Source organism: Pezoporus flaviventris, unplaced genomic scaffold (genome assembly GCF_033815535.1).
Source record: "Pezoporus flaviventris isolate CSIRO_AGI_PZ_B2104156 unplaced genomic scaffold, CSIRO_AGI_Pfla_v1 ptg000083l, whole genome shotgun sequence".
NCBI lineage: Eukaryota > Metazoa > Chordata > Aves > Psittaciformes > Psittacidae > Pezoporus > Pezoporus flaviventris.
The window spans coordinates 11,037,962-11,051,355 of record NW_026892631.1 but is presented as its reverse complement, the minus strand read 5'-3'; the positions used below and the strand labels follow the sequence as shown (position 1 = coordinate 11,051,355).

Genomic DNA, 13,394 nt, shown 5'->3' with positions numbered 1-13,394 from the left:
CATGTTTCAAGAGAAAAATTACCTGAGCATACAGAATTAATGAAAACTGATAAATATATGAAAAAAAATCCTTCATCTACATATAACATCCTCTGTTCAACATGTTTTCATAACCCTTCCTGAAAATGAAGCTCTTTATAAACATCCATTGATCTGTGGAAGCACCACACACTGATTTTTTTGTTCTATATGATAAACATGAGTTACCTGAGCCAGGCATTTTCGATACCTATTGAAAGTCATTATTCATACACCTTTCTTCACTGTCTGGATTTCTGTAGTTCTGTAAATGCAACAGTGACCTTTTAAAAGCATTAATTGCATCTACTTTATTTGCCATACTTTCCTGTTTCCAGAACATGATTAATTTTTGGCAAAGCATATGCTTCACACAGCTGAAAACCCTGGCAATTCACAAATATAAATTAGTCAGACAACAGGAAACAGTGCCCAAAACTCTGCCATCATTTAAGCCATCCAAACACTCTGAAATGAGTAAATCAGCACAGGAGAACGCAGTGCGTTTTATCTACAGGGTGTAGGGTTTTCTGCATTCAGGAAGCAGCTTTAAGGAGCAGAATTTTGGTTATTATTTTAAGATTGGGTTTCTGAAGACAGAAGAGAGTAGTACCACAGACTTTTCAATAAACCACTTATTAATTAGATCATCTGAATGTACTGATCTTGTGTGTGATTCTGTAAAGCTTCTTGGAAAAACTTACTTTGAGAAGCTTATAAATTGACCTCTTTCATTCTTCTATCACCTGAATGGAAGGTTAAGTACCTAAAAGGACAATTTTCCTTCTTGTGTACTTGGCTAGGCATACATAACACTGAAAGGAAGAATTATAAGTGGGTCTCTTTGGATGTATTAAAGACAGAATGAGGTGGCCTCTCTAGATCACATCTTAAAAATTAGTCTATAGAAATATACTGACTTCCTATTAGCTGTTGTTCCATACACAATTAAAGTTTGTAAGTTAACCTTCAGAGTGCCTTCCATGAACACTCAGTTCCCTTATAATGTACCACCTTTAAAAGAAAAAGGATTTTTTTTTTTCCCAGCACAGCTACTGCTATTATTTAACTTATTTAAAGTAATGTCATTGCATTATTATTAATTTTAGGAGTCATACCATTCCAACAAAACCCCATTAATCCTTAGAGGACCTAGCAGTTTGACGACAACAAACTTAACCTTACACACAGAGAGTCCCTGTGCATGGGAAAGAGACTTAACGGTTATTAAATACAGCATGTGATGCAGGAAAAGATGGATTAGTACAATAGTGCAGGAAAAGTAAAATATTTATGCTACACTGTGTAGGAAGAGAAAGACTGAGAAAATTAAGCAGAGGATGTCCCTTTGGGAAATGATTTAAAACACTGGTTTATAGCAGTTTTATAATATAAGAGACATTGTAGTGGAATATATTTTGAGATCACAATATAAATAATTCACACTTCAGTAATAACCAGAATCTACTTACTATGAAAAGGAACATTAACTAAAACTCACAGCCCCTTCTCTCTTTTCAGTCTCATTTAAAGGTGACTACACAAATTTTTAGACGTGGAAAGTAGAGAATGGAAAAAAGAAGTGTTTCACAGTAGTTCATAGCCATTTGCTATGAAATAGCAGAGTCCAAAACCTAACATTCATTGTCATGCTCTCCCAGTTGCTGAATACTTTTTGCAATTCTATGAACTATCATATTAATAAGGACAGCCAGGACTTGAAAAGAGTCCTTATTATTCAGGTTTCCTTAGTTCTGGACAATTACTTTTTAATGACCAATCAGTTTACTAGAAGAGAACAGAAAGCATTAATGAGGAGACAGGTTACCTGTCATGTTTTATAGATTTATGTTTACTGTTTCTTACTATCAATGGAAGTTGCATATATTCTTTACACAGAAGGCCCACAGTGACATACCAGTCACTCTCCTCCAGAGTCACTTCTCTTAAGTTGACATTATAGATCACCTTCTTCATCATCTTTTTTAAGGAGATAAAACGACGCGCTGAATACATCTCCGCTTACAGAATGGCCTTAGGTGGGAACACATAAAAGCTTCCCCCCTACAAGCATGAGACTCCAGGCTGAGCATCACTACTCTTAGCCCATGTAATTAGGCAAGAGTAAACCCTGCTGCCATCAAGAAAGTGTGTTTTTGCTAAAAGTACTCATCCAAAAGTGAGATAAAATGGTGTAAACTGGATTCCCTTAAACCTTCTCACATACACATTAACAGTGTTAAAATAATCTGTTTGTGTGCTTTTGAGCAGAAGAGATAAAGGCTAATTTATGTTATACCCTACTCAAGTTTCATCCACCTCGCAAATGGTGTGTGGCGCAGAAGACTTGTTATGCCAAAACTAAAATTAGTCTGTGCACATGCTAAAAAAGGCAGTGAAAATTTTACTGAAGATGCAAACCCAAGTGTTTTGTAAATTCCACTTCTTTCCCATGGTGAAATTCTCTTGTGTACAATTATAATTTACTAAGCTTGCGGTTGCTGAAAAAGAAAATAATAAAAAAAAAAGTTGTATTAAAGTGCCCAAGTGAATTCCAAAGAGAATCATTTCCTGTATTTAGAAAAGAAGCTGCAGAAGAATCAGATTTTATATGCAGTTTCCTTTTTCCTGACTCTTCCTTTGGGGTGCGTTAGTTGTTTACTTCTAAGAGCAACACCTAACAAACACAATATTAAATGGTTTCCCAGAACCACTTGAGTAAAACAGGCTTTCTTTAAATAGCTTTTAAAACAGTTAACAAGCATAACTGAGCCCTCCTGATAGCTACCCATGTGGGCATTACATTTCCACTTATTTTAAAGACAGGTTTCATTTCTATAAATTCATTTTTGTATTGAACCCATTCGTGACAAATTGTGAATAGTGCTTTATGGCTATAAAATACAAGAAAAAGCACAAAGGATGCTAGGACAAAGGACCAGTGGGTTCATATACATCATGTACTCAGGACTCTTCTGTCCAAATGGGGGATCCTACACTAGGTGTGAGGATGGTCTTGAGACTTAGGTGCAGAGGAAGGACAGAAAGGAGGGTCACTGCACATAGCTGCAGGGCGGCAGATCCTATGACAAACCAAGCAGGCACACTTCCTCCAAGGGGGGCTACTACAAGGTGGATTACCCTTATCCTTTCCAAGATGAAACGAAACTAAGAGCCATAATCTAGCCTCAACCTGTAGGATTTCATTTAAAGCAGTATTGTTCGGTTACCCTGCTGGATGAGAAATAATACTCTATTCACACACAAGTTGTAAGATTAAGATTGCCTGATGAGGAATCAACCAGCATGGTGTTACCATAGCCACAGTGCAAAGCTTATACAGAAATCTTGTGGACCCAGTAAATGCTGGGTCTAATCCAGTTCTGTTCAAAGTCTGCTACCCCTTTGCCCTGTTTGGATGACAATATTGCTGGCTCCTCTGATCTTTGCTAAAGGACTGTGTACAAGACAGACAGATCTGCCAAGAGAGTTACTGGCAAAGCATCTGGTAGACATTCTGAAAATTACTCCCCTCAAACATGCCTCAACTGGAGAAACACATTTTCCCAACAGGAAAAGCTCGTAATATATAGTTCTGTCCAACAGATATGAAACCAGTACCTACAAGGCCTTTAGCTCCACCTATTATCCTAAAAACCTCCTGCCTGCACATGATCACATCAGGATTAAAATCTTGGAAGTTGAATTCTACATTTGGCTACACCAAGATGCTTCTAACACAGTGAACACAGCCCTAATATTCAGGCCTGAGGACCAAAGTAAAAATCAGCTTGCCCTCACCTATTTCATGATGGCAGTGAATTCTGGCCACAGATGCTGACTCGGGACTATTCCTGGGCTTGTCGAAGCCTCAGTTGGTTACAGCAAAGCAGTCCATGGAGCTGCAGCTGCAGCACTCACTTGTATACATGCAAACTAGGAAACAAGCCCTAGCTTTGAGAGGGTGTGAAAGAGTCCTGTTCAGTTTGGGTGCTACATCACAAAATAAAGCCTTTCCTGTCTCAAAGAAAAGCATCCTGATTGATGCTGCACGAGTAATTTCTCCTACGGGCCCTTGATGGGCCTGGCTGCACTGATAGCCTGACTTGAAGTTTAACACTAAAAGGACTAATGTGAACAATGAATCTTCAGTGAGCTAACCAGGCTTTAATAATCCTTTAAGAGCAGCTAGCAGTAACTGAGCAGCATAATAGCAAGTTTCCAAAAACCGGGTCATCATGCTGGAAACAGGGGCTGTGTTTGAGAGTGAGTGTGTGAGAGACAATGTGTGTGTGAGAGACAGTGATTACAGTATTTAATCATCACAGCTTCACCGCTACAACTATTCTTGACCACAGTGTCTACTTTTAGACAATACAGTGATCGTGGTCAATGCATTCATACCATGTGGCAGTCAACAGGAAGTCTAAATTTAACATACACAGTATCTGAATTTCTGCAAATCTAAGTCTGTCAATATTTGGTTTATTTACATGACTTCTTGACTTTATGCTATATGAAACATCACCAGGTACCAGTCTAACTTCTAATGCTTCAGGAAATGCTCCCAAGAATGAGTCAATATCAGTTAATTTTAATTTGTTATGATACAGACTGCCTGTAGAACCTGGCTGGGCATTAAAAAATAGCTACTACTGCACATATTCTGTGTATATGCACACATAATAATAGTTATATTAAAATTTAGTTCGACTGTAAATATGTATTACTGTATATAAAAAGGTACCATAATATAAACAGTATAAATAACATTGCTCTACGCTTACCTACCATTTTATTCTACTTTTTCACTATAGTTAACACTTACCATTGAGTAACCTCTGCCTGTAATTTTATATTTAAATTGTATTAAAATATTTTAGCACTAAAGTAGCTAAAAATACAGGGGCCAATTTAGTCTTTTGTCTCACATATGTACAAATTCACATAATAATGAACAGAATTGGGCCCTAAAAAGTTCTGATTTGACACTAATTAGTAATAAAAGGCAATGCAAACTTGTGTTAAACAGATTACACCCATACAGCAATATCTGCATAATAGCTTTAGCTGCTTAGCAACAAAAGCACAAGAATACCAGATAAAATGGATTATAAGCTCTAATTAGTCCCAGATGAATGTAACAGTGGCCAGTCAGTTAGGTTAATTTGCACTGTATATCATAAATGACACTCCTCTGAGCTATTACTGCAGAAGACATTTACTTTTTTGTACAAACACACCTAACAGAAATAACACTTGCTTTTACATTACCAAAGACAGTTTTGGTCACATACTACACTGATTCTTCTTAAATTAACTTAGAAAACATGATGTGAAGACATCATAAGCATATAATTCTCTTTTCTTTAGCTGTTTTACATGTTCTTACACTAATAAAGCAGGTCACTTCAAAAATGGAACTCCATTTTACACGTTCTGCAGTGCTTCACCTTTCTATACCGATCCTTGTACACTCTAACAACATTGTATTACCAGATTTCCAAATCCTCCTTGGAAACATTTAAATACAAGCTTTAAATAGAAGAAGGACTGATTACTCGTCTTTTACAGAGAGGTCTGAAGCAGAAAGAGGTTCAGAGATTTGCCACAATAACAAAGGAACATCGTGACAGCTGAAATAGGAATAAAATCTCCTAAATCTCAGCTTTACAACTTCTAGCGTTATCCAGGTTGAGCTAGATACAGTGCAAACATGCAGAAAGAACCTGAACTGCAAGAGTTACAATCTAGGATAAACCAGTAGTAAGCCACTAGGTAGAACGTAACAGTTAAGGGATCAACGACGTTGTAGCAGGGTCACTACAGCCTATTCCTACATGTCCTTCAGTTTTGCCAGTGTCATCTGGCTAATCCCTACTTTACAGCACCAGAACACAGGAAAGAAGTGAATGGCCTTGCAGGTCAACTCAGGAGCTGTGCTATGGATAGATACAATGCTTTTAACATGCAGATAAATGTAAAGGGAAAAATAAGTAAGGTTTCATGTGTGGAATAAGTCTAACTATTTACCTGTAGTAAGTGGCTATCTTTATCCTTTACTTAATCACTTACTTTCTCAAATAGAAATAGCTATAATGCTGACTAAGGGTCCTTCAAAAGTTATGCAACTCCACCATTCAACAGGAAAATTGCTCTGTTCTAGTAGTAACCTCTACTCTGCCTGTGTACAGAGCAATTTTCTTGAACATAGCACTCTGAAAAGAGCAGGAGAGCACTATTTTCAAATTTATCTAATTTCATTAAATTGGATACAAAAGCAAATGTTAGATGTTAAAAGCAGTGAATTATTGGAATAAAGCTTTCACTGTCTTAATAAAATGAAAAAAAAAAAAAGATTTCTGATTATCCAGATAACTCATTACAAAGTCTAAGGTATGCCCATATACGTGTATGCATCTCCTAGGCAGAGGTATAGAACATTTTAAGTACTATGAAGAAGTTTGACAGGGGTGTCTGATGACTAAAGTGAAGTTTGCTATACTTCTATTTTGTAGAACCTCAACTTTCCATTAAAAAGGGCTTTATTTTCACAGCTCTGAAACTTCCAGCTGTGAACAAGGTATCATAAAAACAAGGATGACTTCAGAGAAAATAGCTCTACTTAAACCCCCTCTAACAGCTACGTGGCAGAACCATTATCAATAAAACCTTATCTTGATACCGTTCCACCGTTGATCACTGAAGCATGGGATGAGGGCAGGGTGAAGAGGACGCTGGAGAGGGGAATTGGGTAGCATCAGCGCTATTGCCAGGTAAGAAATTCCTTATTGAAAACACAGGGAACTAGCACACAAATAAAGAAACAGAAGATAGGAGGAAGGATGAAGGTGAATGCAAACAGTAGCAGCATTGAAAAAAGTAATTTTCTCAATAACAGACACAAGTTCTGAATAAATGAAAGATTATGATAAGGAAAGCTCAGTTATTGGAAAAGTGCTGTACCCTCTATGTCAGGCCATGGGTATGGGATTGGCAAATACAGAACACAGTATTCTTCATTTATATCCCAGCTGACAGACTACATGCAAACCAGAACTCAAGCCTCTGAATGCATTGATAGATGCACTGGCCATGTTCTGACAAAACAAGAAAGGAAATGCTATCACAGTACAGAAGTGTTGAAAAATACTGTCCAACTGTGTCATGGTTTTATCAGATATGCTACACTAAGGTATCCAAGCTCCTTACATGTAAAAACCACAGCAGCTGAGGTCCTACCCCTAGATTTTACATTCTCTCTCATGTGTAGAGCTGTCTTGCTGAGCTTGTATCTTGAATTATTGCAGAAGAAACAACATATATCAGCTTTGCACATTTTTTCCTAAGCTCTGGAACAGAAGCCAGCTTTTGACTTCCAGGTCACTGCAGAATTTGGCAAAACAACCCCTGTAGCATAATATTTTAATATATATAATTTTAATACAGAATGTTGATTTTCAGGGGAGCTCATTTTTTGATGGACCTACAAGAAAAATGGTTTGATCAAAGTTAGCATTTGGATTAAGTAGGAACATGAGAATTACCAGTCCCAAGAATATTCCTTTAAAATACAGCAGCTAGATGGGATTTCTAAAAGTAAATTCAGATACGTAGGGCTAAAAACCCATTAGTGTATGAAGTGTAATGCTGTTATTAGCCATTATTTGGTATGATTTCTGAATTCCAAGATAATTTTAAATATGATCCCTTACTTCTTGTCATAATGGTATTATCATTTAGTAAATGATACTAATGCAAAGTCTGCTCTATATAAAACCCAAACAATACTGAAGCATACTTACTATAAAAAGCACATACACAACTTCCCTGCAGTGTCTTCACCTTACTGAAGGAAACCACTGGTATAAAGTCAAACTCCTACATTCCCATTTTTGTGGAAGAGGAACAAAGCAAGCAGTCTCACTACCTAAAGTGAACCTTTGAGTGCTTTGACAATGAACACTGAGTCAATCTCCCCACTAAGTCAGGGTGTATATGACAAATACGCTCTACTAGAAATGCAAAATTTAATTCCAGCATGATCACTTCAGGGACCAGTTCTGCAAAGTCCAGCAGCTGTGGCATAGCATATAATCACAGCGTAACTAACTATACACTACTGTTAAATACATTCTAAGCTCTATTGTACAATAGCTTTTGTCTCAGTAAAGCTGTTTTAACCATAGACCATGCTTGTTCAAACAAGTTTTTCTACCTGTTTTTTTCACTGAACCTAAGTAAATCATTCAGTGACTCATTTACTTTATACATGTTCATTTGTTGTCATCCATAAATAATTTATAACTGTAGCAGATTTATTGCATTTATTTTTACATATGCTTTGGATTTTTTTTTCTTTCGAAGAAGTTCATTGCAAACAGTTCATAGGCTGTGCTCAAAAAACCTCCTCCATTTTGCAGTGCTGAACTTCTGTTTTGGTATCATTAGATGCAGTTTTTGGGTTTGGGGGAGTCACTAGCCTATGCCTTGTAACTACAAATCATTTAACTGTAAGTTCCACTGAATTCAAGCAAAGCCACAGACTATGGTTACTCTCCGGTCGAGACCTAGGAAGCAAGGAGATGGTGAGAAACACTTCTGAATATCTTTCTTTGATGAGTGGCTTTGAAGAGCAGAGAAGAAGGCAGAAAGCACGATATAAAAGAGAGGAGAACAGATGAGAAATAGAAAAGGAAAGAAATCTCCAGGAAACCAGGAGTAACAGGAGAACCTGCTGTCATAATTTCATAATTCACTTAATGTAGCCCTGATCTTTACTGATGTTCTGCCACATGATTCATATCAGTTTGCTGATAATTTATTTACACTTCAGTGAGTTCAGTCTGCCTTAGTCCAAAAGGTCCCTCTCTGTTCACAGAGTTTATCCCTCACCCCATACAATCTTTTTATCACTTACTTTATCACTTTCACATTTTATCACTTATCTGAAGTAAAATGCTCAATTCTAGTTCTAGAATAAAAAATACGTTAAAACATTTAAAAAGTATGTTCACACATATATTCAAAAGAAATGAAAATCTGAACACATGAAACATCCTTTGTAGACATAAATCGTACACACACCTTCCTGGGCCACTCGTTTGTGTTAGCTTCAAAGTACATAAAACACTGATGAATCTTCTCTATTTTAAGAACTGTATAAACACATTTAACATTTGCTATTTGCATACTTGAAGACACTATAATCTTGATCATAGAATCATAGAACAGTTAGGGTTGGAAAGGACCTTAAGATCACAGAATCACAGAAACCCAAGGGTTGGAAGGGACCTCAAAAGATCATCTAGTCCAACCCCCCTGCAAGAGCAGGATAACCTACAGTACATCACATAGGAACTTGTCCAGACGGGCCTTGAATATCTCCAATGTAGGAGACTCCACAACCCCCCTGGGCAACCTGTTCCAGTGCTCTGTCACTCTCACACTAAAGAAATTTTTCCTGATGTTCACATGGAAGATCATCAAGTTCCAACCCCCCTGCCATGGGCAGGGACACCTCACACTAAACCATATCACCCAAGGCTTTGTCCAACCTGGTCTTGAACACTGCCAGGGATGGAGCATTCACAACCTCCCTGGGCAACCCATTCCAGTGCCTCACCACCCTAACAGGAAAGAATTTCCTCCTTATATCCAATCTAAACTTTCCCTGTTTAAGTTTTTACCCATTACCCCTTGTCCTATCACTACAGTCCCTAATGAAGAGTCCCTCCCCAGCATCCCTAAAGGCCCCCTTCAGATACTACTAGCCATTTTCTGATGGCTTTCCTACTGCCCTATTTATCTTTCCTGACAAGTTTGCTGGAAGTTCTTTCAGATACAGCTTTTCTGTAATTCTACACACATAATTATTGTGATTGCTCATTTTTGCCATACACAGTTCTGGTTAAAACACGTGAACATGTACATATTTACACATGCACACACATACACACCATTACTAACTCTTAATTTTGTTTGATATGCTAATTTAATTATTTGATCTACCAAATGTTTCCATTAAGTCGACTTAGATACTCAAATGTAGTGTCTTACTGAAAGAAAACAAGAAACAAAACAGAAGTTCGAAGGAAGTTGATTTCTTTTGAAGTATTTTATGTAAAATATACATATATACTAACATCTAAACTTCTCACCTACAGGTAAAAAACTCACCCTGTTGAAAAGAATGGTATATTTACTTCAGTGGGCAAAAGTTCAAACCTTAGTGCTCTGAAATAGTAAACACCTTATCAGGCACTTAAAAAATAAAGGATGCTTCTGTAAATACAATTATATATGACTGTTAGTCTACCTGCACAACAGATTCACCACACCGGGGGGGGGGGGGGGGGGGGGGGTGAAGGTGGGGTTGTTTGTCCATAAAGCTTTCTGGACAAACAGGTAAAAAACTGGCAGCTCAGCTGAATGGCAAGAGAGAAACAAGAGACTGAGAAATGAAACCCTGAAATATCACGTGAACACTACTGGTTTCAAGCACTCAGACTGATGGATTCAGAAATCCTACAGCGTCAGCTGCACCATCCAAACGTTCACTTACATTTCAAAAGCAAATACAAAATATGTGCTATGAAGAGGAACTCTGTATGAAAAATCACCAGCAAAGAACACGCCATGGGAACAGGCTCTCATTATCAGCTCTCTCTCCCTTTCCTTCTCTCTGCTCCTCAAGCATCTTAGCATTACAGGAATTTATTTGATAAACAGTATTCATACTTCCTTTCTTGTCTGAACATTTTACATACTACACAGCACAAGAAAACTGAAAAGATGAGCGTCCTGCCCTAATATAATTCCCAACATAATTTTAGAAGTTTTACTCTAAATAATGGATGTTAAAAAAAATCTGCACTTAATTCAACAAATAATACAACAACAGAGCAAACCCAGAAAATGGCACCTCATTTGTGGTTTATGCATGGGGGGGGGGGGGGGGGGTAATTAATTTTTTAACTCACTTACTGCCATCTCCTGGTACGTAGAAGGTAAGAGTAATGCTATTACACTGCAGCCAGCACTCTGAATTGCTGAAATGTCAAAAATGCCTCAGAAATATTTTTTTAAATAATGCTGTACTTTTTACATGGCTACCTTTTATTCTCTAAATAGTAAATATTGTTCCTTCAGAATAAACTGGTAAAGGGTTCATGCGGCTTACCTTCGTCTGGAAGCAGCAGTACAGCTGTGTTAGGTATGGATGTTTCCGCGCTAACGCCAGAATTCTCTTTTCTGTCATTGTACAGTCTACATCATCATCCTGAAGTATGACGTCTTTCTTCAAGACTTTCACTGCATATACTTCATCTTTTCCTTTTAGCTCAGCTAACATTACCTAAACCAAACAGAAATTCTGTTTACATACGAACAACAAATACCATGAAATGTGCTGTGTATAAGTTTGACTGCACTGGAAATACACATTTGCCTGAATTAAGGTGTAAGTTTATAAAATTAAAAGTGAAGTAATGTAATTTTAGAAAAATATACCTCTGGTACTCTTCAGATTTGAAACAGATGGTATCTATTCTGTTTGTTAGTTAAGAATGCAGAAGAGACAAAGTTTTTATCCCCTCATTCAAAATATTAACCAGTACCTATTAGTATGATCTCAAAAACTGAAAAAGGAAGGAAGTTGATACAGACAGGAATTTATTTCCCACTTTTATCTCCCACTTTTGGTAGTGAGATTTGAGTGACGAACTTACTATCCAATCCTACGCACCATTCTGTCTGCTCTCAAGTTGTTGATTTGAACTACTATTATTGTTTAAGGTTCAAGTCCTATACTCTGTTAAGGTCACTTCTGGCTTGGAGCCAGCATAATCTTCAGAGAAAGGATTAGAAAACAGCCCTTCTACCCTGTGCATCTGCAGTTCCCATATAGGAAGGAAGGAAGAGTGTACTTGTGAAAGAGATTCATATTTCAGTCCTCCTCTTTTATTTCACAGTTCACAGCCATGTGAAAAGAAAATCTATAAGCCCTGTAAATAGAGAAATGCCCCTTCCACGCTCATCAAATCCCTGCTGCAGGAAGGTAGTTGGTGAGTTTCATCTTTGCTGTGTACGTGGTATTTTGGGCAGCTGTCTAAGCCTCTTGCACTTATCGTATCTGAGTGGAAATGCTTGAGTTCCTCCAGCACTGAACACACCCACTAAGTAAAAACAAGCATACAAACTGTTCTATGAAATAAGTAAACTTGATCTGGGCATCATCTAGAAAGAGAATGAACTCAGAACTCCACAGCATTATCCCTGAGCTGATTTTTCCTGCTTGACCGTAACTAATTATCTTGTTGAACAGTATGTATGAATGTCATCATCACAATCTCCTGAAATAGTGAAACATTAACATTTTGTTTCAAAAGGCTTGACACTAGTTAATGGAGTGAGCTGAATCACAGAAAATGCCAGTTAATCAGGGGACTGATATTCCTGATCTGTGCAGCATAAGCTGCTCATACCTAATGGGTAAAAGGAAAATCCTAGGGTGGAAGCACTTTCTGAATGTCATTGTGAATACTTTCAAAGCAGGGCAGTGAAAAAAACCCTATACACCATAAAGAAAAAATCTCAACAAAATAAACAAACAAAACCCAAGCTACTGACCTTGCCAAAGCTGCCTTTCCCTAATACTTTGATGAAGTTGAACTCTTCGAGGCCTATTCGCTTGGTCTGGGCCTGTTTGACCTCCCCATTTTCACCATTCTCCCCAGGTTTGTTAAGTTGGTTGTCTGTTGACGATGTAGCTGCTCCTCTGTGCTCCTCGCCCCGATTGTCAAATGATAATGCTTTCCTAATGTTGTTTTCCAGCTCTTTGATTTCTGTGGAAATGTGAGAAAAAAGTGTTTGTTTTAACTAACCATCAAGAAAACAGCCTGTGTCTGTCTGTATCAGATTGGGAAGGGATATTCATCATTCCCAAATGCTGTGTAGACCATTCTGTGGTTAAGGGTATATATTCAGCAAACTGCTTCTCCACCTTACAGTAATCAGCCAAACCCCTGCTCTAACAGGAAGGGTGGCCTTTTAAAATGAAGCAAAGAGGATGACATATCCAAAACTTGAAAGATAAGGCAGAATAGTAGCCAAATAGTTGTTTTAGTGCTCTTGGGTTTTCCTGTACCACAGAGAAGTATTTTGTTTTGAATACCCCTATCTTCCTGCAGCACTTACTCATCTTCCTGCTTAAGTATTTTAGATATTTTAGAGTTGTGTCTCCAAAAGTTCAAAGGATAGTTGGGCACCACAGTCCTTGAAGTCAAACAGAATGGAGCATCTTACTCAGATCCAGCTGTTATCAGGTGCCTGCCAATAAAGGATTTGACCACTTCCTAGTGCCATTTCAAGCAGCA

General features: G+C 37.7%; 1 protein-coding gene across 3 annotated transcripts in view; it reads right to left on the bottom strand.

The window, feature by feature from the left end:
* Positions 1–13,394, bottom strand: part of PRKCE (protein kinase C epsilon) — a 287,890-nt gene that overhangs the window by 85,267 nt on the left and 189,229 nt on the right. For all 3 annotated transcript variants that reach the window (XM_061475327.1, XM_061475329.1, XM_061475330.1), the window contains exons 9-10: positions 12,649–12,863; positions 11,201–11,374 (exon numbers count right to left, since the gene is read on the bottom strand). In XM_061475327.1, the coding sequence (XP_061331311.1) occupies positions 11,201–11,374; positions 12,649–12,863 (389 nt within the window). The remainder of the gene's footprint in view (positions 1–11,200; positions 11,375–12,648; positions 12,864–13,394) is intronic.